We start from the raw sequence: 27,028 nt of genomic DNA on the forward strand, positions 1-27,028 counted from the left end.
TTTTCTGAATTACAGTCTTTTCCGGTGTAAAAATGTTACTTTTGTGTAAAAAGTACAACCTTTAAAACTCAAAGTCATAAACAGGATATTATCACCAAGTCAACAATGAAAAATCTCTAAACTTTATTTCATTTATTAGTTACCTTTCACTATTAGACCCTCCATTAGATGTTTTTTTCTCCAGCTGAAGGGGTTTGCTAGTTAATTAACTAAGACTGGGACTAGGAGGGATGAGCTCTAATCAGCAGTGCAATTTCACATGGTGCCCACTGCACCGCAACGGTGGGCAGCTGCTGGAAGCAGGGACCGCTCTTCCTTAAAACCCCACGGTGCAGCTTGTCCCCCTTTGCTTCAGCTTCTTCACAAACAGCTCTGGGAGCTTCTGTATGGGAGGGAACTGACCTTTTTCTTGTTGTTGTTTGTTTAAATGCGTTACTTTTTGGTCTAAAAGCTCAGTAACTCCCTGTGCTATGCAGCCACCCTGGCTGGAGTGGCAGGAGCCTGCAGGGAGGTGGGAAGGGGCTCTTCCCTTCCAAGCCAGCGTGCAGGTACAGAGGACTGGGTGTAATGTGCGGTCTCACCTGCAGCCTTCGTAGTTAATGCCTTTTGAGATCTGAGCAAGGTAGTTTGCTTCTTTACTTCATGTTCTCTGCTAGGAAAAAACCCCTTATGAACACAAAAATGGTGTGCAGGTGATATTCAGGTGGGTTCTGTAGGAATATTTAGTTATTTTATTACACTTTTGCTTCTATAGTGGCATAAGACCAAGGACTGTGATGCAAACCTCTGAATTCTCTGTTGGGTGTGGTTTCTCATTGTTAATACTGGTGTTAAAGTAAGTCCAGTTCTTGTGTTTAAATAAACTGGTTTAGAGCAGCAGTTCATCTAGCCCAGTGTCCTGTCTTCACCAGGAACACTGCATTAAAATAAATAGAGAAGTGCAAGAGTCCTACCTACGAGTGATGTTTCCTCTCAACTCAGTCCAGAGCCTCCTGCAGGAGGTGAGGGGACAACCTCTTGCTGGGAAGCAAGCACAAGTGAGGTGTTCTTCCTTGCCGAAAGGCCCGGGGGCTTGGGTTAGACCAAGTGGGTTTCTTTGGTGTCCTGTCCCCCAGGACCTCAAGGACCACGCTTCTCCTGCCCCACCTTCACCTGCTGGGTAGCAGCCGTGCCTGGGCCATGCCGCTTACAGCCGTAACGCTTCTGCCCGTTCTGTGGCAGTGGTTTCTTTTGCGTTTCTTGTGAGAATAAGGTCCCCACCTCTACAGCATGCGGGCTGTTGTCCCCTCCCTGGAGTGCTGTGTGGAGCCTCAGGTGAAAGGACCTTCTGTCCCATGCAAATTATTTTTATTCTTCATTGAAAAGATGGTGGGTTTTTTTTGTTGGTTTTTTTTTTGCTGGGAATGAAGGCTTCACAATATCACGCTTCAGCTTGATACAGGCTTTAACGTTGTCATGTTCTTGAGCTGTACGCGTTCTATATGGGTTGTTCTTATAATCCCACAGTTGGTTTTACTCTTTTCTGGGATAGGCGCTTACCTGATCCCAGGGCTGTGGGAGGCTTGCATACTAATAACCCAACAACACCTGGCTTACAACAAAGTCGGATTTCAGTGACTTCACAGGGTTTTTTTCTTGTTTAAATATAGCCCTTTTTCTCTGCTACAACTTCACCCCTAATAGAGATTTCTGGTAATCCTCCAATCAAAAGCTTTTACTGAAAGCTTAGCTGTATACTATAGATACAGTAATTCCTTAAACCCCTTGACCATTTAGGGTTACCGCTATGACTGGCAGTGTTAAAAGTATGGGTTTGCGTTTATTTTTCTTTAGATACTGCTTCCCTTGGGATTAGCTTCAAACTAATAGCACTTTAAAATTTTTCAAAGCCACTTAGAATTTGCAGATCTCTTCCATATCACTTGATTGATTTTATTTTTTTCCAGTGCTTAATTTTACTTTGCATTAAGACTTCTGAATTTCAGTAGTATTTAAAAGATATATGCTTATAACCAAGAATAGGTACTCCAGGGGACTGATGTGTCAGATGGGTAATGAGGTCCCTGGGGATTACTGTTTGCTGCTCAAAAGGGAGTGTTGCAGCATGCTGGGAAAAGGCAAAAGGCACTGGTTTTTAAGCAGCTGTGTTTTCATGCTGTTCAGGAAGAAAAACACTCGGCCCAAGTCAGAGAGCCTCAGAGAGGCTGATGTGCCATCCAGTTTTCACCAGAGAACTCTGCTAAATGTACGGTGATGAGCAACTTTATGGTCTGGGTATCACCACAATGCCATCAGAATATTCTTATTCCCCAAAATAAGACAAAGTTCACTCTCTGCTCAATCTCGTCAGCTGAGAAGCTTAGGGCTCACCCCAGGTAACAGACACTACCTTGATGCACAGGGAGTTCACAGGATAATGAAGTTTTTCAAAGGCTTCTGAGGGTTATTTTTGCTGTTTACATTATTTGAAGTGTGTTAAGTTAATTAGGTAGCATATACTTTAGTTCAAGGAAGGACAGGCTTAGCAGGGCCGGATAAGACCTTCTGGGATCTGTTTCTCTTGTGACCTTGCACTGTGCGGGACCTGATTTTGCTCCCAGTCCTGTTTGGACGTGGTGATTACGGTGGGACCTCTCGAGGGCAGGAGCAATGCTGCTTGGGTTGTACTGGAGATCTAGCCTGCAACTTGAAGTAGTGACACGACCAGCAGTAATTTAACATCATCAGGAAAAATCATAGCATAAAATAATATTCAGTGAGGCGCTCTGCCTTCAGGGATAAAAGTCGTTAGTATTTGTCACTTGTAAAATAATTAGCAGTGGTTAAAACCTGAAATAATTAGTCAAATTATGTTTCTTCCCCTTCCTCATTTTCCTGGTTGGAGGAATCCAAACAGCATTGAAGATTTACCCAGTAATGCGTTTGTGTATGCAAATAAGCAGGACGTATTACTTTTTGTGTTTTCAGTTCTTTGTTTCACTAGTTCCTTTTGAAAAACTCCGTTATCAAAACACAACCAAAAGAGAAAATTATTGAAGTTCTGCTTTCAGCCCGTATGCTTTAATTCTTCTCCTCTTGCCTACTGGCAGTGGTTGCTATAAATACCTGTGATGAGTAATGCTTTTTTTTTTGTCTCCCAAACTTCCTATGGTAAAATAATGTCTGTGATCACCCCACTGGGAACAGAGAAGAATTTAAGCAGAAGGGGTTTGATATTTGATATTTGGTATATTTTTACTGCTGCTCTAGCTGACTTGTGGCAAAAGACTGAAATTGCTTTCTTCGTTTGAATACGTTTAGGCAGCAATATATTTCTCCTCATTATGAAATAAGGCTTTTGGAACAGTGATAATGTTAGCAAGTGTTTATTCTGTCTTGCACATGTCTAACTCAGAAGAGAAACATGAATTAAAATCAGAAGTCATATAATTTGTAAAGGAATTATAACCTTTTGATTTCCCTTCATCTTAGCTTCTGGGTACATAATAAGCAGTTGATTTTTTTTTTTTCAATTTGAATAACAATTTTCAACGTTCACATTTATAGATAATTTATTAGAGAGTGACAGAAAGAAGTCCATTTTCCTATGTCAAAATGTATTTTTTTCATAAGACACTGCATGTTGAGAAATATTTTTGCCTTTGCTTGCAAGTGAAATATAAGCTGGGTTAGACTCTTGAGTTAGTCTTGAAAATGCAGTGAAGGAAAAAAGGGTTCACTTAAGACCTAGTCCTTGCTTCCAGTTTTCATTAGCTTCATCTTCCTACTTTTGAAGATACTGTGTTTAAAATGTATATCTTAGTTATGTATGTCATAACTTAAATCCATTATCTCCATAAATTCAATATACAATTTTTAAATTTAAGTAAACATCTTACTGAGAAAAGGCATATTGATCTATATTCTTTGATTTAATATTTGATTATAATTGCTCTCATCTTTCAAGAATGAAAATTTTTCCGAAGAAATTTAATAATGATTTTAACTACTAAATATTTGATTGAGTTCATAAGGGTTTTTATAGGAACAATATTTTTAAATGACCATAGGGCAAACTCAAAACTTCAAGTGCCTTAAGAAAAAATACAGACTTGAAGCTTGAGAAGTTTCAAAGTAAATGTATTGGGATTTTTTCCTCTGGAAATATTTCTAATAAGAACTTCTCATTAATGATAGTTATACTTAGAGTATGTACACACTTACACACCTGCTTCTGTTTACCTAGTAAAAATATTCTTTTAACTTCAGAGAAGCTGACATCAGGAAATAAGAGCAGGAAGAAGTAGCAGCACAGTTTCCTTTTATGTTCTCTTTGCCCCTACTTAAGACCATAGTATTTTAAGTGGTGCGTATCTGTAAGCATGTCCTTTAGACTCCCCATGTTTGATATGCATCTTAAACACATGCTTAGTGTTACTGAAGTCCAGTTGAAACCATGGAGACGTGAGTATGTAATTTAGGGGTATTTTGCAAATAAGCTCTTTTTTTTCTCTCCTCTGCTTCCCTCCTCTCACTGTAATGTAGGGGAGAGTTTTACACCCTGGTGAGCATCACACCAATGGGAAATATCCTCAGTCTGAGTGAGGACCGAGGATCCCAGCTGAAGCGATGAGAGATATGGGTAGTTGGTCTGCAGAAACTGGTGGGGTTTCATCAGTGTGAAGGGGATTAGCACAATGCTGGTTCAAGGTGCTCTGCAGATCTTAACGCTTCCTGGCAAGCATTGGTTTTAAACCCTAAGGCTACTTCAAATTCCATCTTATTTTAAAATGCATTGAAACCTTTTCTTGAAAAAGGTTATAACTCAGGTCAGTGATTGTATTTATACTCTCATGTTTTCCCATTGTTCACTTTTCCTGGAGGAATTTATCTTCTGTTGTTAATAGAGTTTTTCTCTGCATCTTGCACTTCCACTTTTATATCAACTTCATATCAGAGTTAATACACAGAAGTAGGTTGCTTAATGTAAATTTGGTAGATGCAGGAAAACAACTTTTAAGCGGCCCTATCTTGGACTTGATTACCTGAGAAAACAAGAATTTTAGGTATCAAATTTAGGAATTTTGGAATAAATTAAGTTGTTTTGCAGCCCTTCCTTCAGATGCCGCCAGAGTCACATTGGGAAAAGAGATTAACAACTGCTTCCTCTCTCTGAGTCAGATATACCCAATGCCCATTTTGGTATACACTGTCTGAAAAAACGGAGGTAGACAGACCAGTCAATGTCTACCATTGTAACGCAGCCATGGCTGTAATATCTGCTAATATTGCTCAGTGGGGAGCTGAAAATTAATTCAGGATATTTAATTGACAGTTGTATTCTTGAGTGCTTCATATATATTTGGTATATACACACACCAACTGAAAATAGGCCACTGAACATACAACTGTGTACCAGAGCTTTAAGATCTGTCTTTAATATAAACTTACATGGTTTTCAAGACTTCATTAAATGTTTCCCAAATATTAATTATATCCATTCTTGGAATTCCATGGATGGCAATGATAAATCCACATTAAACACAGATGAAATAACATAAAAAAACATATAGCATCAGAGGATCCTATGGAAAATCTTGTGTGCTCTCTATGGCAGTAGCCAGCTTGGTGTCAAACATTTCCTGGGCTTTAGTAACAGAATAAATATCTGAAGACTTCAGATGCTATGTTTCTTTAAGTGCAATTTCAGATGTTTGTACAATACAGCTTGCTCAAAATACGTTGCAACTATTTCTTTGAAAATGTTGAGAAGGCTATTTGTGGTGTTCTTGCCAACATAAATTGGCATATAGATTGGTGCACAAGTTGGAGTACAGCTGGGCGTTCCTAAATTTTTAACCTTTAATATTAATTTGCTTAAGGCTTGAATATTCCTAGTGATGAAAATTAATAATTCTGGGATTGAAAATTGATGGGAAATGGTATTATTGTTTCTATATGTCCTACAGTCTCCTTTGCTGCTTCCAGGGGAAAGGAGATTGCTCCATCACTAACTGTTATTTAAACGGGTTGGAGATGGCTTTTTAGGACTTTCATAACTCTGATAATTTGGAGAAAGGCTCTATCAGGCCACAGGCACAGACAGGTGGACTGATCTGAAGCTCTGTGCTCCCTAACTCTAACTTAATTTTCTATGTAACACTTAGTTTTTGAAGAGACTTTGCAGAATTCCCCTCCCTGCTTCGAGTAAGAAAATATTTTGATCAGTCCGTATGGCTATTGAGAATGACAGTCTCCAGGGTCTTAAACTGGAGCCAAAGGAGTAAGTGGAATGAATGATGACTTCATGTGTTCTTTTCTTTTTCCCATGAAAGATCTTCAGGTTTTTTGGTTCTGATTTATGAAGAGACTTTTGCCTTCTTTTCAGGCAGGTGTTAATGAAAATGATTTTTATGATGGTGCTTGGTGTGCAGGAAGAAATGACCCATATCAGTGGATTGAAGTTGATGCTCGAAGGCTAACAAAATTCACTGGAGTCATCACACAAGGAAGAAACTCTCTCTGGTCGTAAGTACATGCTTACTTTTCTCCATGAGATTCTGAGCTTTCAGAGCAAAGAATTCATGTTTTACTGTGTTTTGGTCCTTCAAGGAAAAAAAGAAAGACTGGAAATTCTGTGTGACATCAAGTAATTTAATGGAGGAACAGTAAAAGGCAAAGTGATTATATATGACATGAAATAAAAGTTTAAGGGTAGCAAACTTCTATAGTCATTATCTACATTTGGCAAAGGAACCAACGTGATTCCCTCACACTATATGCCTTTATACTCACTTTGTCAATTTTTCGTGTGTTAAACTTCATTGTTTTACAATACTTAACTTGATTAGATACTACCTTTTTAGATATTAGTTTAGAACAACCACTCATTTTTGAGATCTTCCAATATATAGGAAATCACCAAATAATTGGTGAGATTCCAAAAATGAGCAGTTAAAACAAATTTTATAGCTATACTTCTTTTGTTCTGTAGAGGAATTAATAATATAACCCAGACCCACACAGGATGTGTTGACCAGGACCACAGTGTTTGGTAGTGGGCATGTTGTGCTGTGTTTATAGATGCTAGGAAGACTCCATGCTGTTCGAGCCTACTTGCTAAGAAGCTTTTAGGAAGGAGTGCTTGCCACGAATAAGGCAGCTGACTTGCTGCCTTGGTCTAAGGAGGCAATCCAGCCACCTGTACCCCAGGAACTCAACTTTGGTCTGATAGTGTTGCCCACTTCCAGTGTTGAAAGCATTTGTGAGCTTTCTGGTTACTGCTTCTGTTACAGAATGAGTATGTTGTACTGGGAAATAACTGTTTTGCACAGACTTGTGTGTTATTACTCATTTCTGACCTGCTTCTGAGTGTAGGTGCCTAGATTAGGCAACCTGGGCTAGTGGAGCATGTCCCTGCCCATGACAGGGGGTTGGAACCTGATGGTCTTTGAGGTCCCTTCCAACCCAAACCGTTCTATCATTCTATGATTGCTCTGTAATACTGCCAGTGTGGATGTAAGAATTATATACCAGGAATACAGCAATTAGCTGTCAAATACAGGAACTGGAGGTGATGGTTTATTTTTTCCCTGATCTTTACAGTGGTTGTTCAGTCTCTTAATTTCTCATTGAGTTTCACTGCATTATGTGAGCAAATAATCCCACTTGTGCTGCTAGACCTTTTGACCAAGTACGCAGGAGATGCACAGCCTTAGGTCCATTCTGGTCAGATCTCTCGCCTAAGAAAATGAATGTGCCATATAATAAAAGGCAATTCAGAAAAATGCCACTATATCTAAGAAAAAAGAAAGAGTCTTTTTTTTTCCTTCTGTAGTTTAATTTTCTTTTTTTCATTTCTTTTAACATTGCTGTGGGAGTAGGAGCCTTTTTGGCAATAAGGTTTCTATATTTATTCCGCATTGTTCTGTGTTAGGTAGATAATTACTGTAGCAAAGTCTTATTCTTTTCTGTATTCATACTCTCGACATTGCTGTTCCTATCAACACCCGTGCTGCACTGCTTCGTCTTGTCGTATTGCTATTTTTAGTTCAGCTCTATTGCGGGTTTACAGCAGGACTTAACACTCTATTTATAGTTGGTATTCACAGTTGTCTTTTTAGTTGGTTGGGTTTTAAATTCTTGAATCTTGCTTTTGCCCTCTTCCCTTGAGAAGAGTTGGTGGGCAGAACCCTGAGGGTCTGCTGGAAGAGCAGGGTTGGTGCTGGGAGAGCAGATCCAGGTTCCTCCTGGGTTGTTGCTCAGATTTGTGGAGAAACAGGCACATTTCTGCTTCATAGGAGCAAAAACGGTTTCAGCTGGACCAGCTGCACTGTGGGGCAGGCTAATGTCCCCTGGAAAACATGTCCTGTAGGACTGAGCCCTGACCCATGGAGGGGCCTGAGGAGTGGAGAGAAATAGTCCCTGGAAGGTGACCTCCTTCCTACCTCCAGCTTGCACACAAGGGACTGCCATGGAGGTGGCTCTTCTTGTCAGGGAGTGATGACCTCCATCTCACTTGGTGTCTCTTGATACAGCCTTGGCTGTGGGACTGCCTTCCCTGGAGTGAACCTCATTTTTTTTTTTTTTTTCTCTCCCCTCATCAGATGGAACAGATAAAATCAGTGTAGTTGATGTTCGTATGCTCTGCTTCTGCATGTGTAAATCCTTAGATTTTAAAAATAACTTGGTATTCCCTGAGGTACCAAAGTAGATGTTCACGTTTTCAAAAGAGTTTAGGCTGATGTATGCAGCCCTCATCTGGGCCAAGAGTGGTGTCCTGGGGTTTCCAGAGTCTCAGCACCTGGGAACATCATACCCAGGAAGATGGCAGATGCTGCTTTCTGAATTGATTATGTTGTTGCATCTGAAAGATGATCATCTCAGTATGACTTTCTACTCCAATTCCTCCAGCAGTCAAGAAAGTGAGGGGAAAGGAAAAAAAATGAAATCCTGGTGTGGAGAAGAACTAGGCAAAAGGAAATTGAATCCAGACAACAGCAGAGACTCTGAGGTTGGAGCAGAAGTTGCCTTGGGGTGGGATGCAGAGGCACTGGTGAAAGCTTTGGTACTTGTGCCAAACTCGAGAGACCTGACTGTAGCCATAGGGCTTGCACGAGGCGAGCTGCCTTTTGTAAGCCAGCCCAGGAGAAACGGGCTGTTAGGACTTTCAGTGATGTGGGCAGGTTCTTTTGTAACTGTTTTGCTGTAATGGGCACTAGAAGCAAAGGAGACTCATCAGCTTCCTTCTCTTATACTTGGCTACTGACTGTGATGCTATCAAAAAGGACTGTTTGTATGAAAGTTAGTACAAAAAGATGTGATCTGTTACCTGAGGCACCCTCCCAACTTCAGGAAGTTTTGTGACAAGAATATAGTGCTTTCATAACTAATGGAAACAAATGTTGGAGAATAAGCTTATTTCAGGTAGGAGAGCCAAAAACCCCTCTGATCTGTGGTGTATTAGAAACAAAAGCCTGCCAAGGTAAGATTTTTATTTAAGTCTTGGACACTTTCCCAGCATTATATAAAAAAAAAAAATCAAGACACTAGGATATATGCTAAGTTCACCAAGGCTTTTATGATAAAGAATTGGAAAAGCAACCTTTTTTCTGACACCCCCCCCCCCCCCCCGCTTTGTATTGAACAAGGAACTTTAACAAGGAGAAAAAATTACTTAACAGAAAGTCTTCTCTGAGCTTCAACCTAGATCAGATTTGCACTTGTCCTGATCTCTTTAACTTCCTGCTGTCGCCTCGATGAGGACACCTAAAATGACAAGGGAGGGCAGGCAAAGACACCCTCTTGAATCCTGCAGCAAATAACTTTGCCCCTCGTTGCGGGGCTGCAACATCTGAGTTACTAGCGGTCTGGCCTTTGATTATCCTTGTAGTTCTGATGCTGTAGCCAGAGCTAGTATGCTGGTGGTGGAAGCAACCCTTTATTCCTTTAGAGCAGCACTGGCAACTGTAGTTTGGTTTTCCTGATAGCCCACTCCACCCAGAGACTGTCTATTCATATTAGCCTCACTTACTGGGTTTGGGGTTTTTTTTAAACTTTATAGGCAATGGATGAATTGAAGGTTACACTTGACAAAATGCAAAGAACACAAAAATGCATGGGGTTGTCACTTCTTCACCTCAGTTATTCCTCTCCCAACCTCACTTGGAAAGTTGCTATTCCTTGTCTGCCTTCCCCCCCGGGCTGCAGCTCTGCTTGCCTGTGCAGGGCTCTTGTGCTTGAGACGTGAAAGCCTTCAGGAGGAAGAGGCCAAGGTGCAGAAACAGCTCTTGAAAGCACAGATGACTTGACTAGAGAAAGAAGGAAACCATGCTTGGTTAGCAGTGAATGCTTGAATTGCCTAATCATTTCCTTTTTAAGGAAAAACACTTCGGAGTCGAACTTTGTGCTCAACCTGCCTGGCAGTGAATTCAATGATAGTCACATGCCATTAAATCTTTCTGCTTTTCTTTTTACTTCTCTAACAAGCAAAAGCAGGCTTTCAACCAAAACTCCTGAATTTGAGGAGTCCTTTGATTTACCAGTCAAATCAAGCACGTGGACCTAATGACCGTTGCTGTCCAGGCACCTCAGACATTCTTGGGAAGCCTGAAATCATGGCAAAGTGCTCCATCATCATCATAAATGGCAAATTCTGCTTAGATTATGCAGAAGATCTGCAGATCTTGAATTTCACAGATAAAACGGGGCCCAGCTGCAAGAACCAGGACTATTTTTTGACTCCTACACTGAAGATATCCAAAACTCAGAAGTACCACAGGTGTTGGTTGATATAAATAAAAGCTAACACCTTGAGAGCTTGAGAGAGGGCAGAATACCAGTTCCTTTGTATGAACCCAGAACATCTGGAAATCAGTGTCTCTTGGCAGTTACCACATTGTTTCACTATGAATGTCCAGTAGTTGACAGATGGACATGGATGACGTCTCTCTGCAGAGCTGTTTTATTTGCCTTCTTGGGTGAGAGGAAGTTATGCGAGTGATGTGACCTTTTAAAGAGGCATGTGACATCCTCCTCGGAGAGGTGCATGGTGCCGTAGCTGAGCTACAAGAGGGTTTATGGCTGAATATTTGGGGGAGAAATACAGTATGAAATTCTTTATATTGCTGCCAATACTTCCTTTTTTGAACTAAATATCTTTAAACGACTGTTCAAGGCTGTTGAGTGAGACACTGGAAGCATCGCTGTGGAATTGTGCCATATATTTAAAGCAATGATGTGATAGTTTAAAATATGTACTCTCTTGACAGAGGGAAAGAAAATATTAATCACTTTTAGCAGTTTGGCAAGAATCTAAATAACATAGGAAAAAACATGTTTCCCACAACCCAAACAATCTTTTGATAATTCAGCACCATCTTTTGTATCAAGAGAAAACCCACATGTCTAAATAGACTCAGTGGGTACTGACCGTAATATAAAGCTTCAGATTGTTTCAGTGCAGAGGATGTTTTGATTTTTAGAAGAGGATGAAATGTTTCAGTGAGTAAGATATATTTGTGACTTGATGCATTTTATAAAATTAATCTTTCAACATGTTAAATTATGCACTATCACTGCATGTCAGGAAATAACAGAATTACAACAATAAGAAAAAGCGTGGATGAAATAATCTGTGCAGAATGCTCAAATTCCAAAGCAAAATTCTGAATGTTTTAGAAAAAAAACAATAGCTTTATCTCCAGGTATGTTTTCTTTAAGACCTTTCAGCCTCATAAAAATTTTGAAGGTTTTTTACTTTTATACAAGATATTTGTCTTTAAGAAAAAAGAAAAAAAAAAAAAGGAAAGGAAAGTAGTTTTCCAAGTCGATTTGGGTAGAGGTTAGTCCGTGTACCTTGCAAACCTGCAACAGGGCTTAAAAGGCTAATTGGTTGGAGGACACAATAAATCAGTGATATTGCTGGCTGGAAGGAATAATTACAATTGCACATATTGCTTGCTTCTAAACTGACCCACTTTTAAACTGATCGTTTTTGTTTATTACTGTTGAAGCTATGTGTTAACTCGAAGTTAGTGTAGACACCATTATATGCTCCCTACGGTGTCGCTTGTTTGATTTCCTTTTACTATTCTGTAGGGATAGCAAATAATATATATCCAGCAGATTTCATTTTGTGTCTGATCATGCTTTTTTCTAAAGACAAGATATTTATAATTGGAGAGTGTGGAGTCACCCTCATCCTCAGCCTTCTCCGTGTGCAGTGTAGCCCTTCGTGATCCCCAGCATCCCTTTCGACAAACTGTCCTTAGGGAGTTGTAGGTCTGTAGCAAGCTGGGTACGTTCCCAAGATATAGTTGAGGATAAATTTAGGTCGATGCAGTTTACTTGCTTCTAATTTTGGTGGTACGGCATTCTTCTCTTCCTTTAGTCACAAAATGAATGCGTTGTGCCAAATCTCAATTTATTGTCATACTTGCTGGCAATTCCTCAGGAGCTGAGATTTGCTTTTATGGACAGTCTGTATGTGAAGATTGCAAGGGGGTAAACTTCCTTGCTTGCAAGAGGATAAAAATCCTTGCTTCCTGCCCAGTTTATCAGCCATTCGTGGTATTAAGACCATGGTCTTACTATTAAGATAGGCCTCATGAAGAGATAATCACATAAGCATCTCCAGTATTCCAATAATAAGAGTAGTGATTATCCATTCAGTGTAACTGTGTTAGCATTTGGGATGCTGTAGGGTTACTCGCAAGTATTTAATTTGTTTCTACAGATAGCTAAGAAAATGGAATTTTGCACTGTACATGTGAACAGGGGGCAAAATACAAGAGGACAATGCTGCCTTTGAAAGCAAAGTAGAATAAACTCTAAATCCTGTCCAGCTCAAGGACAACAGATATATGTGACATTGACATTCAAAGCACTACCTCCGATCCCCACACAGAGACTGTGAAAACACACCCTGATGAAACTTCAGCAAATTCAATGAAAATGTCTCTATGTTTTATCCAAATCATGTAATAAAATAAGCAGCTGCTCTGTACTGATAGGAATTGTTACAGTGCATCAAATCAGTGCAAACTGTTATTTGCCCTAACTGGGTGACAGGACTGCAGAGATTATTACAGCTTCCCCAAAGTCAGACTCTGAGTGAATTGTTCCAAATCCATGGAAATCATATCAAATATATTAATGGGAGTTATAAAACAACCTGAACTTGGTGTAGAAAAACCTCCCTTGATATGTTAACATCACTAGTTACGTTTTATACTAGTGTTTATGATTGGTTTTCTTAATAAGTTATATTTTCCGTTTACTCTGGCTTGGTGGAGTCATCTCATGGGCTTTCAGTTGTTGCAGCACTGAGTCAGTCAGCCTTGGGCAGCTTCAGCCTCGAGTGCTCTACTTCTGTTTGCTTAACTTCAATTCCTGTGCCACGTTCATCCTCCACCTCGGTTCTTGTGCCCTACGCAGGATTTTGGTACAGCGTTCATCACTGCCGATGAACACTCACCATCCGCTCCCGACACCAGGGACCTGGGTTTGTGTCCAGCTCAGATGATCCCGTGTAGGTGGAGTTCTGACAGCACACCCAGAAACGTATCTATACTTTCCCAAGTTTGCTTGACAAAAATGTCAAAACTGATGATGTTCTCTTGTGGGTATGATCTGTCATGATGTTCTTGCTCCAGTTACGACTCTCTTGCCAAAGACTCGGTGACTCACTGGGAGGGAGCAGGTCACTGCCGTCCCCACCAGGAGGGCTCCTGCCTGGTTTGCCACCGCTTTGCACTGGAAGAGGGTGGTGTTGTGTGAGGACAACCCACTTTGCACAGTGAGGCTCACTGGGGATGTTCAGAAGATGAAGGAAAGATATTTTTTTTTAACCTCTGTGGAAGGGACCACAATGGGTAGTTTGAAATCAAATGAGCTGAAGCCTTTAGGAAAAGGATACGTGAAATGAATACAGGCAGCTGTTGCAACAGATTTATCACACTTATTAATCACAGCCTTGATTTGTATATTTTACGTGTGCATTATGACTCGTTGCAATGGGCAGGGGGGGTGGTAACCTAGAGGACACCAGGCTCTTTTCCCTTCCACCCGCGCCCCGAGCAGCCTTCCCAAGTAGCATCCCTTCTGCGGGCACCAAGCGGCATGTGGCCGCATCTTTGTGTGCGGTTGGTAGATGTGCGTCCTTTTAGCCTGACTTTAAATATGCTCATAGCTGTGCACACAGACAGCAGCATTGGCTGCTTTTCGCTTTCCGTTGCTTTTTAATATTCACAGGAAGCAGACAGAAAGGCATCGTGAGGCACTGCCTATATAGTTCAGATTTTTCTCCTCAGATACGTGAGCGATTTACAAAGGTGTGATAGGCACAAACAGGAATGGTAAATTAAAACTGTCAGAAAAGTCCTTTTAGAAGAACAGGAATCATAGCGTGGAAAAATCTGGTGTAGGAAGAGTTTCAAACGCGTGCAGATCTCTTTGCAGAGAGTGGCCCGAAATGACGGGTGTTAGGACCGTAAAATCTTTGGGGCAGAGGGTGTCTTTAACCCCACGCAGGAGGTCCGGCACCTCCACGTGTTAACGTCTGAATGTCCAACAGCAAAAAGGAAACACCCACAGCTGGCACCAGATTTGCTAGAAGGGTCAGAAAGCCAGAGATTAAAATCTTGTAAAAACCTGGCTGCAAGTGGGAAATGCATTTGTAACCCCACCGCCTCCTCCCTGAGAAAAGAGCTTTGAAAAATCTCTGGTTAATTCATTCTGAGCAAGTGAAATTCTGGCCCTGAGCTGTTCTTCACAGGGCCTCCAAAGAGCCAGATTTCACAGCAGTATATTCATTTAAGTCAGCTAGAAGCAATTTTAAAAATTAAATATTCAAAGATTTCAATTATTAAAAAAAAATACCCTTGCTTGCTTTTCAAGCTCCATCTCTTAAATCATATTTATTTTAATTAGTTTGTAAAACTTGCTGGGCTACCTGTGGTTAGCCTGAGCATTTTTTGACTTGGCTTGTTTTGGAAATTGTTGGGCAGCAGGTGATTTAAAATTTATCAGCATAAATATTATTATATAAAATTAATATTAATGGTTTTATATTTAATTGCATAAGACTACAAATTACTTTTTTCAAGCAGAAAGTAATTTAATTTCCAGTACGCTGATTCTGTTGCATGATTACAGATTAAACTAAGGTTTGCCTAGCATTTTTTTGGTATAGAGATTCCACTATTTCAAGTATTTTGACTGGTCAATTTATATAATATTGGAGGATACACAGTTGTGTGCCCGTCTGTTTCTATTTTCTATTAATTTGGGAGGTTTATAATGCTGAAAAATCAGATTATCATGACAGCAGAAGACTAATATGGTCAGCTGGAGCAAGGTCCATTGTAGATGATGCTAACGTGAACTCTGCCAGCGTTGGCTAGTCTCCTCTCCAGCATTTCTGCCACTGTGGGCTTGAGCTTCTGCCCAGCACCTGCCAACCTTCCTCATTTATTTCAGACCGTGTGGGGTTTTGGTGATGTGGAAAAGCATCCGTAGGGACTAGGATAAGAGTATCAGATTTATTTCACTTGTTGCTTGTTCAGCTTTCCATAATTGAGAAGCTTGGCCTTAGAATATTACATGCAGCAGATGGTGTTCGAACGAAATAAAACCATATCCAAATAGTCAGAAGTCTCAGCCGAGGTACTCGCCGGCTGAAGGCTGAGCAGCCAAATGCCTGGCGTCTCTCCGCTGCTTCTTGTTGAGCACTCGCTGTGTGTCCTGCTGACCTGGGATTCAGCAACGTGTCTAATGCACATAAAGAAAAGTAAGGAAATTATATTGGGGAAGGCAAGGCGGGAAGAGGTTTTGTTGCTCTGGTGCTGTCACGATGTCTTTCCCTATGCTCGGCAGCCTGATGATGTGGGCAGAGAAGGAAAAGCTGATCCTCTGGACAGGAACCTGCCACGGCTGTAGGAGATCTGCTTTTAATTCTCTTTGATTCAGGTTTCCTCTCTGTCCCTGGGCAAGTCACTTAATCCCTCAGCTTGTCACTTTTTTTGGATGGAAGTGGACAAGCTGGACACTTCCACGCATCACAAGAAGCTGAATTTAAAATTGAAGATATTCCAATAAGCCTTGTCTAAAGCTAATGCATTACAGATAAAAGCCAACTAATTAGTAATAATAACAATAACTTCACCACCTTAAGTGAATTTGAATTGTATTTGATTTTTTTGCATTTATTTTCTGTGAAATGATTTGGTTGATCTTGGCAATAGATAATGAGCTTTTTCACATAGGTTTCTCCCAAAGACATAAGGCTGGCATAAATTTTAAAAAGAATCATTAATGGGAAGCACCTGAATCCAACTGATTCCTCTCAAATCTGTATCTCGTGATCCTTTTCTAGCATTGATGAAATTTGTGAGGCAGTCATGTAATTAGCATTTTGTGCTAGAGCATGATGAACTAGAGGTAACCTCGAATACTTTTGACGATACTGTCACGCAATAACTTCTGTATTGCCTAGCTTCCTGCCAAGAAAAAGCTCGATAATTAATGCACTGTTTTCTGAATGCTGGCGTAGGACTTTCCCTGAATTATGTCTCCTTGACCCTATAAAACCAACAAATATCTGAGGAATACAATAGTAGGTCTAGGGAGATTTTACAGAGTGAATTCAGAAGAGCTTCTCTGAAACTATGGTATGGGCATCCTAAGTGCTGTAAAGGTTTAAAGCTTGCTTTCAGCTTTCCTTAGATAGCTTTATTGTTCGGTGCTGATGGGCCCCGAAAAGATTCGATGTGACGCTCTGCAGAAATTAATGTCTGCAAATCCCAAACTCAATGAGACGGACCTTCCTGCCATCAGGTAACAACACAAAGCGGATCACGTTCCCCAATACTTCTAGCACAAGACTGCTTTAGCTGTGTTTCTGTGATGAATTTCCCTGAAACTTTTAGATTTCTGTGTCTACATGCATAAACTGAGCACCGTGTATGTATTAAACTCTTCAATTCCAGGAAGCACTGTGCTTACTGAAAACAGACTGGCTGTTGATTCGAGCATGTGCAAGGTGTCCATCTGCTTCCTGGAACCATCAGACCTCCTGTGTCGCACACGTGTAGAAAATCTGCAGCTTTTGAGAAAATTTAGTATGTTGAATGCTCTTCTGCTGGTCTGGATCTGTAGAAATATCTGGAATTTAAAGGTGCTCGGCTGCCTGGTTGCAAGTCCTGTGCATTAGCTTCTGCTAATCGTCCAGACACTCTGAGCACACGACTACACGCAGAGTTCCCCTTCCCCACCACAGCGCATGTGGCTTTAAGACAGAAGATGCCACTTCTGAGGGGAACCTGAATTTACAGCAGCCTTCTTAATATTGGCAGAAGCTGGTTTTCTTACGACACTGGAAAAGAGGGGGAAGAATTTAAGCCCCTAGAGGCAGTTTTGCATTTTGTGCCAGTGGGAGAAGGATCTGGTCCCCTGTGATGTTTTTATGCTGCATCTCAACGAATGCAAACTGGATGCTTATTCCCTACAGGCAAGTGCAGTTAATAGGATGTGGTGTGTGATCTAATACATTGCGCTGATTTATCTCCTCTCATGACCCTCTGTATTCCTTCTATACCGCAAACGTACAAGACTGGATGTAGTCCCATTTATATTTTAATTGGCAGACTGCCTCTGAAAAGCATGTTACTTGTTGCCACTCAAGATGGAAAGTGTGTACAACTGATTAGTATACATTTTCCTCTGGGAGAAGTTTGAACCTTGGTAACTGTAGGGAGTGAGAAAATTAAAATATGGTAAATAAAAGTCTTAGATTGGAAATAGTGTTTTAACAGCACCATTTTCTCATGCCAGTAAATTGAGCTGGTTCTTTTAAAACTTTCTGTATGTGCCATGATTTTCTTACACAATTCTCAATTATAAAGAATGTCACTGTTGTCTTGTTTTCATGTGACTCTCATATTCTGTTTGAATTTCTTTTCCAGGTGTAGAGTAATGAATATGGTGTATTGTGTTTGCCCTCCTAATCATTGTTGTGCAGTTGAAGTGAAAAAAGTTCTGTAATACTTCAGAAGCAATGATGTTCTTTGGTTTGTGATATTGCCTCTCTTGGTCACTTAACTCGGTTTTGAAAAATTGCCAAGAATATTAAAACAAAACCAAACACAAACTTGTAAAGTTCTTTACAAGAGTTAGCAGAAACTTGTATAGCGCACCAAAGTCCTTGTCTATTTTGTTGTATGTGATTTTACAGCCATGAAGACTTGAGATGCCAGTATGGCACTTCACAGATCTCCAGTAAATCCTCTACCCCAGGAGATCTCCCATCGACAGGCAGACAATTAATATTTTCAGAGTGCTGCTAACTTGTTAAAGTTGTTTAACAAATGTTGAAGTAGTGTGTGCGTTACAAGTGATAGATATATCCATCTTTTCAATACAATAATAAAAAGTTCTGTCTGCTTGGCAATAGTCAAGATTTTTCCATTTGAACCAACATGAATGGCAAAATCCAGTCATTGAAGAAGGCTGGTGAAAGATTTACAAAGGACTGGTTTAGTGTGTAAAACAAAGTTGGGTTTGTTCAGTCATTTTTTCAAAAATCACATGATATCTCTGACTTTCGAGGGTATCAGTATACTACATACAGAAGTGCTTTTCTAAATCCTACTAAACACCTAATCTTTGGGTTTAGGTGTCATTGTAAGTCTGGACATCCATTTGAATCTTTTGTGTAAGTGGCACCACTGTTACTCAGAAAATGAAATAGCAGATGGCAATCCAAAGTTTTGTTTTCTGCTGCCATGCATTGACTTAGGCATTATCTGAAGGTCACTATTTTGTACAAGGTGAAGCTGGGTGAACTTGTGCTGATCTTGTGGCTGATGAATTTGCTCTTGTTCCACCCCTGCCCCTTTTTTGGTCTTCACTAGAAGCCTGACCCTCTTTTAGTGAACACATAAAGGCTGGTTTGTCCCATTGTACATAAGCACAGTAGAATGAGTGTGTGTGTTTGCAGGTAGTTTGCTAATATTACTTGATTTTAAGAGGGAAAAGCAAAACACAGTTGTATTTGTACGGGTGCAGAACAAGTGGAAATTTTTCTTAGGTGTGTCTGTCCTTCCAGGTACTCCCTGATCTCCAATCCATGTGTTCTGATGCTTCTCCCATAACTGCCCAAATTGCCCCTCTTCTCTCTAGTCCCAGAAGTTTTCCTTACCCTGGTTTCACTCCCAGCAATCTGACTGTGTAGCTTACCTAAGAACGCATGTTCGGGAATAACTTCTCTAGAGGAGTGCTGGTTACGCACGATCAGTTTATATGCATGAAAATAGAATTTAATCATCCTGGACTGACTTTACGGTACAAAGATACCTCCAAGCCACAACTCTCCTTCAAGTCACTGCCTGTTGAAACCAGGGAGGTGTTAGAGGAAAAAAAATAAATTACTGCTGCCCTCTCAGACCAAGAAATATGAGAGTCAGGGCATTATCTTCTCTGCAGCTGTATACACATCACCATGGGGAATGCCTAGACAGTGTAAAAGCTACGTAGCTTTAACTCCTCTCCGAATATAGGAAGCGGCATTTTATTTCTCCTCATGCTCTTCTTTAGCTGAATACAGACAAGGTGCAATTTAAGTATGAATGAAGATTTTGCTTTTTTAGATTAAAGGGGATTTTGCTGTAAATCAGATAACAGGCCACTAGAAAGATCAGCCTATTGAAGATTGATCTAGATATTGTAGCAGTGCACTGGTACTGTGATCGATTGGACTCTGGTGTGCAGAGACAGAATTGTCTCTTTGTTCCTATCTATTGCTAATAAATACAAGGATGACTGCAGGCTCCAGTCATTCTTGTATTGGAAGAAATGGAAATTTTGCTGGTTGAAATTCATGGACTTTTCATCCTAGAGGATTTATTATTTTTTTCCATTCTCTCTGATAATAACAGCAGAAATAATAAATAATCTGCACCTGAAAAGGTAAGACTTTTTGAACACTGGATGCATCTGTTCTAGATAAGCAATTTGTCCCAAAATCTGCATATAAAAGGAAAGAAGAGCAGTAATCTCTCACCTGCTACAATCTCAGAATATTATCTTGGTTTTTTGCTTTTGTGTGCTGGGCTTTTTTAATTATCTGTTGAATCTAGATTTGTATGTCACTTTTTCAGCCAAGTGTTGACCTGACTTTGCCAGCTGGGATTTCCATTACTACCAGTCTTACAAGCTTTCTTACAGTAAACGCAATTTGCAGTCATTCTAAGTTATTTTTTCATAACTTAGATGCTCTTTGTCTTTTTCAAGGAGTAACTGGGTGACCTCTTACAGAGTATTGGTGAGCAATGACAGTCATGCATGGACTGCTGTCAGAAATGAATCTGGAGATGTGGTGAGTATCACGAAACAGACGTTTTATGAAGAGCAGAGGTGGGAAAGTGGGGGCTGTCCACATGGAGTTTTGATTTGCCAGATTAGTCAGTGTAAGACTACAAAGTAACATCTCTCAGTGATGCCACTAATTTTAAGAGCAAATTGCATAATATAGAAAGAAACCCAGAATATCCTATATGAAAAATCTGCGTGTGTCTGCCTATAGATGTGAATTCTCCCCTGGCAGTGCTCTTGTCTCTGATGAGACATGTTTCTTGTCGCATGGCCCATGCAAGGGTTAGCGTCAGTCCGCTGGTTTCTGGGGACATCTCACGCCCATGAGGTGCCTTTTGTCAGAGAGCGGTTGTGGAGCTCCGGTTCCTTTGCCCCTCTCTGGGCAGCACAGGGGGATTGTACTCTTTGAAGAGCGGTTCTGGCCTGAGTCACCATCAACCTGGGGCTGTACTAGGTGACTTTATTTGTTTCTATTACCAAAAGTGCTAAAAGACTTTTTGAAGATCTGATCTTGCCATTTCTGTGTGTTTGGCCTACGCAGATTTTTGAAGGAAACAGTGAGAAAGAGATCCCGGTTCTCAATATGTTGCCGGTGCCGCTGGTTGCACGCTATATCCGTATAAACCCCCGGTCCTGGTTCGAAGAAGGTAGCATCTGTATGAGACTGGAAATCTTAGGGTGTCCTTTGCCAGGTAAGAGTCTTTCTCAGTTGATGTTGACATGGCTGCCTGTGCCAAGACTCAGAAATTTTATTTCCTTTGGATGTCTGTGCTTTTGGAATAATACCTGTCTTTAGTGAGTAGAGTTGTGCAAATAGAAACAAAAATATCTGTCCGGATACATGGACAGTGTCAGAATAACTCTTCAAATGTAACTGCATAGTATCTATAAGTGGCTTTATTAATAAAACAAAATTGCATGGATGATCTAACAAGATTTTCTCTGTTATTTGGGCTGAAATGCAGTGCAATTAATCTTACTGAGTGCGCATGTACTAGGGAGGCAACAGAATTACATATCGGACAGTCACTTGGAGAAGTCTTAAGCTTCTGAGGCAAGAAAGGACCATTACAATTATGTGGTCTGATTTTTAATTATTTTTTTAAAATAGTATTTCATTGCACAGGCCATAGGATTTCCCTGAATCAATTTGAAGGCACATACCACAACTGAAGTAGTGCTGATCTTGTAGGGGGAGGGAGAGGAGTTGGGGATGTAAAGAATTTCTAGCAAATTTCAAATGTTGTTGAATCCAGCGTGATCCCTGGTAGGTCTCAGGTGAAGGTAAATGGTCCTGTCCTTGGTAAAGACTGTGGAAAAGACACGACCTGATGTTTAGCACAAGCTTCAGGTGTTAGCTGTTTCTTTTATATGAGTGCAAAATACAATTTGTGTTTTGCTAAAAGGGATATAAGGTTTCACTTCGTATACAAGGCCGCTTTAAAAAAAAGGGCATTCAATACTGCAAATTATGGCAAAGCCATGTTTCTATTAAGCACATCGTAAATAGCCTTATGGTGGATTTTTGTCTACATGTGTATGTATGTATACAAATATTTGAAAAAACTGTTTGTTCAAACCTTTTCTAAGTTGCCCACTACTCATTCCACATCTTTCATCTGCTTTTTTTTTTTTCTCCTTTGATCTTAAATTCTGGCACCCTGGGCATAGCTCTCTCTTTTTTTTGCAGGGGGCTATGAATAGTATTTTCAGAAATACTAGAACCAGAAAGAGAACTGCCTTTCCAGAGCCTATCATTACTGCTTTAACTGTTCCTGCTGCTGTTCAGAGACTTGCTGCCTCCAATTCCACTGTTGATGTAGGGTCTTCACATGCCAAGCAGAGGTAGTCTGATTTTTGTCCTTTAGCTGCTTAAATATTCACGGGAAAACCAGAACAAAACAAAACAGTCCGGGGCACGGAAGGGATAATTCTCTGAAAAAGAGAAATATGGGGCAAGTATTGTCATAAACCTTTGTAGGTGTATTACCATGAAGCAGTGAAAGTTAGCAGCACTTAGACAACTACTTTTCTGAGGGTAACAAATACATCCTGGACTTGAATGGCAGTGACCAGGGGTGTCCTGTCTATGTAAATATTCATGTTTTCAGTAGGATTCTGATTTATTTCAACCATGGGCTTAGAAGACTCCAGCTCTGAGAGTTCCTTGCTTCCCACTGCACCTTTTACCCTGGAGGGGCAATTCCAGAGCCAGCGTTTCCCCTGAGCTCTTGGAATGACCGATGGGCTGTTGGAGAGCAGTGCTCTCTCCCAAATTCCTGCGCAGGTTTACAGAGGATTCGCTCTGTACACAGGGTGCGAGGCTGAAGGAAAAGCATAGCTTTCTTCAGCGCCGTGAATTTACCAGCACGCAGGACATGCACGGAGGTCTCCAGGGAATGAGAGAGATGACATTCAAACCATTTTGCAGAGCAATTTGTAGGGAAATTCTCATGATCCTTTTCTATTCCATAAAACTGTACTTAAAGAGGAAAGAGCAAAGATGTAGATATTTGGAAATATGATTTTTTTATGAAGTGCAGCAGTTATTTACACCAGAATCTTACTATGCATGCACCCATACAGGGCCAGATGCTGCTATGCAGTGTTAATATTTGTCACCCTTCATTGTCCCAGGGCTGAACCAGTGGGTGAAGGTGTTCCGGAGGTAAGAACATACCTGCACTTCCACCACTGTTGCAGTGAGTGCTCTTGCGGCTTGTTGCAGGTCTTGGATTAGCATAGAAACAGCATCACTGCTTCTTCCTGGTAGTCATTTATTGAGTTAATTGCCTGCAGTGGCTGATTCAGTTTATTCCTGAAAGAAAATACCAGAATCATTCATTGAGAAACACAATGGGAATGGGGTGTGTTTATTCAAAATGTAATTGGACTGAAAGAACTAATAGGTTTTGATAAGCTGCTGACCCGTCTTTTTAGCTCAGAAAGAACTGACATTTCTTTCTTCTAGCTCATTTGATTCATCGCACGCAAGGCTCTCAAAACAAAGCTGTTCCCCAGGTTGCAGAGGCCTTTCCATGCACGTTTTCTTCCTGTAGGACATGACTTATTTTTTTGCAGTTCCCTGTAACTGGACCCTTTATTGGCATCATCTTAGTCGTTCCAAGTTAGATAACCAACTGGTCTGGCCATGGGTCCAGCCTCTTTGATAGCACTGTCAAACACCGTATTGACTGTGCAACTAGAAACCAAGGGTTCTTTTCTGACAGAGGTTTCCTCCATAAAACTGAGCAAGTCTCCTAAATTCACCAACATCAGGAGGTGAAGCTCTGCCAGTTCACACCCCTCTGTCCTTTCCAAAGCCCAAAGACTCACAAAAGAAGTGATGCGATGCTGTTTCCTAGAACGCCTGGTGTGCTTTTGAATATATTTGCACCCTGAGTATGAGCGTACAAGAAATCAAGTTGTCAGGAGGAGCAGTTTGGTCGTGTTTTAGAGCTCCCAGGCACCATGTCCTCCTGAGGCAATGCAGTGCACGGGCAGATGGGGCATAGGGAAATACCCCAAGAAAAAAAAGTGAGGCTGAAGGGAAGTAAGTAATTTTTCATGACCGTGAATTTATTTTCATGTCTTTTAAACTGGTAATGTTAGGTTTTACATCTTTATTAATCCCTGAGTAAATTAAGTGATTTGCATTCAGTCTGTATTGTATATCAGCTTTCCATCATGTAGACTCACAGAGGAGGGTAAGAAAGGAATACTAGATAAAGAAGAAACCCTAATAAGATATTAATATTCTGGAAAAGCTTGTTGGCACTGGCAGAATGTGATGGAAATGGTTAAAGGTAACTAGCACCCACTCCTGTGGGTAGGGCTCTGTTAATAAAACATGCTGCATATGCCAGGTGCACTAAAAGTTAGACAAATCGTGAGAAAACACTATTTAGATAATTGGAACAGAGAAGTTACTGATTATCTAATTGGTATTATACAAGACCATTGTAATTTTTATCACTGAAATGCTTATATATTATTCATAACATACATTTTTGGTGTATTGTAGGCTAGCTTTGATAAATAACCTTTTCTAAACTATTACAGAGGCTCTACAAAAAAAGCTGTGTTATCCAACTGTGTCACTACCATCTTTCAGGCAACGGAAGTGATTTGCTGTTTCACCAAGGGAAAAACATTTAGCTGTGCAGGAAAGATGCCAGAAAATGCTACCTATAGCAGAGGATCAGTGCTGCTATTTCTCACTGGGGGAAAAAAAAAAAGGACAAAAGCACCAGTATTTAATTCCCTCTCCAGTTTCCAAAAATGTTAGTATTTACATGGATGTGGACTGACATGCACAATCTTTTGCAATCGCCTCAGAGGGATGGAGGTACTTTCCTTGCCTGTTCTTTCTGAAACCTAAGGAAAATCAAAAAGAAACTTCATATGATCAAAAGTACCTAGAGATAGAAGAGAGAGAATTAGCTGAGCTCTTCATGCATTTATTTATACTGTAGAATATTCAAGGCAATAGGCAATTATTTTAATGGAATAAATTTGTGATTAAATTTAATTTTTAATAATTCTTATATAGAAAACTATCGTTGGTATCATGATTATGCTATCACTTTCACCCCAAGATAAAAGATGAACTACTCTGTACTGGAGTACTGTGTTTTGCAGTGGATGCATCCTTCAATCGTATTTTCATTGCTTGTCTCTTCTTGCCAGGCTACTCGATTAAGTCTAGGAGTGTGCTGATTTTGTATAGAACTGTGACTTTCTACAAGTATCTTTCATTATAAGGAACGTGTATACAGCAGTACTAAATTCAGCAGATTACTCATGAGAGTAAATTTTTACTTAGAGTGACAGTCTGTTCTTGTGTTTTACTTTTATTGTTGCAAAGCTAAAACTTAATCTTGGGCAATTTAAAACTTTTTTTGAAGTTTGCCTGAGCAAAAACTGAATAAAAATAACACCAAATTCAATAACTTCACTGGGAAAAGCCAATATATTATGTTTATCCATGCTCATCAGGACAGATGTGTAACATCCCCTTAGCAATGCAGTGGGTGTCATTAAAAGGTTTTCTTTCACATTTTATTTGTACAATGAAGTGTATGCTATTCTGGAAGAGTATTACCGGTCCTCAGAATTACCATTATTATTAGAATCAAACTGTAGGAAATTATTAGAAACATCAAACGTTCATAGAAAACCTTTAAGAAGCAACTACTGCAGGTTAAGAGTTAGTTTTTCTCTTACACATTATTATCATTCATTATACTTAACTGGAATTAGTTGTGCGGTAATTGAGTATACATCAACATATATACTAAAGAATCTATATATAGTTGCGGAATATTATTTCACTGGTGATTTAATGTGTGATGTTAATGCTCACGACTGTCATGAAATAGATCATGTGGAAAAAAATTTACAATCATCTGATACGTCTGCCAGCAGATTGTTTCAAGATTACATGTGCGCTGTCTGTGACATGTTCAATTTTGTGAAGACAAGTCAAATTCACTTATATTACACAGAAATGAAAAAAAAAATCAATCATTTGCAAAATGGCACTCTGAGGATTTTAAGGCAGTCTAAAGGATTTAGACTAGACTATTCTTTTTTATTAAAAAGTTATCTAAATCACATGGAATGACTTAATTATCTTGTTCATTTGGAGTACCACATAAGCACCACTTCTGAGCTTGCAAGCTCCATCAGTAGGATACCATGCAACTCCCTGTAGGACTTCTGTGAGAATGAAGCATAGAATCCTAGAATGGTTTGGGTTGAAGGGACCTCAAAGCCCATCTAGTTCCAACCCCCTGCCATGGGCAGGGACACCCTCCACTAGCCCAGGTTGCCCAAAGCCCCATCCAACCTGGCCTTGGACACTGCCAGGGAGCCAGGGGCAGCCACAGCTTCTCTGGGCAACCTCTGCCAGGGCCTCAGCACCCTCACAGGGAAGGATTTCTGCCTCACATCCCGTCTCTATCTCCTCTCCTGCAGCTTCAGGCCATTCCCCCTTGTCCTGTCACTCCATACACTTGTAAGCAGTCCCTCTCCAGCTTTCCTGGACCCCCTTTAGGGACTGGAAGGCTCCTATAAGGTATGATGCATATGAACAAATTGTGTTGGGAATAGATGCAAGTTTTACTTATTAAATGAGAGTATATTGATCATATTGTTTTGTGAGTGTTGATTTCATCTTCAAGTCATTGCAAAGTTCACTTGATACCTTTGTAGTGCAAGTTAAAAGAGCATTGAAAACTAAAGCAGGAAAAAAAAGACCAGCTCACGTTGTTGTTAGCATCAGAACTGGAAACCCACTGAAAGCACCAGGTCTCCACTGCTGAGGTGTTGTGTAGAGCTGTAATATAACACAAAATCTCTTCTATATGTCAAACTGCTGAGCGGTCGGTCCTCTCTGGTACTTTTTTGGGCAGTCCCCAGAAGGATCATGCTGGAAGGTAGCTGGGAATTTTACAGCTGATCTCTTTTTTTTTTCCATGGAAATGAAGATAGAAAAGGCTTCCTAGTCACTTGTCCATCTTTTCAAAGAATAGAAGTATGAAGGTAACAAGCTATCTTTACCTACAAACTTAATTCTACTGGTAATGTAAAGATAGATTAGTTGTAGAAAAAAAATAATATACTCTTTGTATAAATGGGAGTGCCACACTTTTGCAGGATCTTCTCTCCTTGGAAG

At 40.3% G+C, this 27,028-nt stretch overlaps 2 protein-coding genes across 5 annotated transcripts in view; both read left to right on the forward strand.

Annotated features, from left to right (window-relative positions):
• The window catches only part of FAM53B (family with sequence similarity 53 member B), a 527,638-nt gene that overhangs the window by 454,303 nt on the left and 46,307 nt on the right, over window positions 1-27,028 (forward strand). The gene's annotated exons all lie outside the window — the stretch shown is intronic.
• Window positions 1-27,028, forward strand: part of CPXM2 (carboxypeptidase X, M14 family member 2) — a 78,603-nt gene that overhangs the window by 26,892 nt on the left and 24,683 nt on the right. Inside the window, exons 3-5 of the mRNA XM_075757675.1 lie at window positions 6,368-6,507; window positions 20,269-20,353; window positions 20,891-21,041. Of these exons, the coding sequence (XP_075613790.1) occupies window positions 6,368-6,507; window positions 20,269-20,353; window positions 20,891-21,041 (376 nt within the window). The remainder of the gene's footprint in view (window positions 1-6,367; window positions 6,508-20,268; window positions 20,354-20,890; window positions 21,042-27,028) is intronic.

Source organism: Balearica regulorum, chromosome 7 (assembly GCF_011004875.1).
Source record: "Balearica regulorum gibbericeps isolate bBalReg1 chromosome 7, bBalReg1.pri, whole genome shotgun sequence".
Classification (NCBI taxonomy): domain Eukaryota; kingdom Metazoa; phylum Chordata; class Aves; order Gruiformes; family Gruidae; genus Balearica; species Balearica regulorum.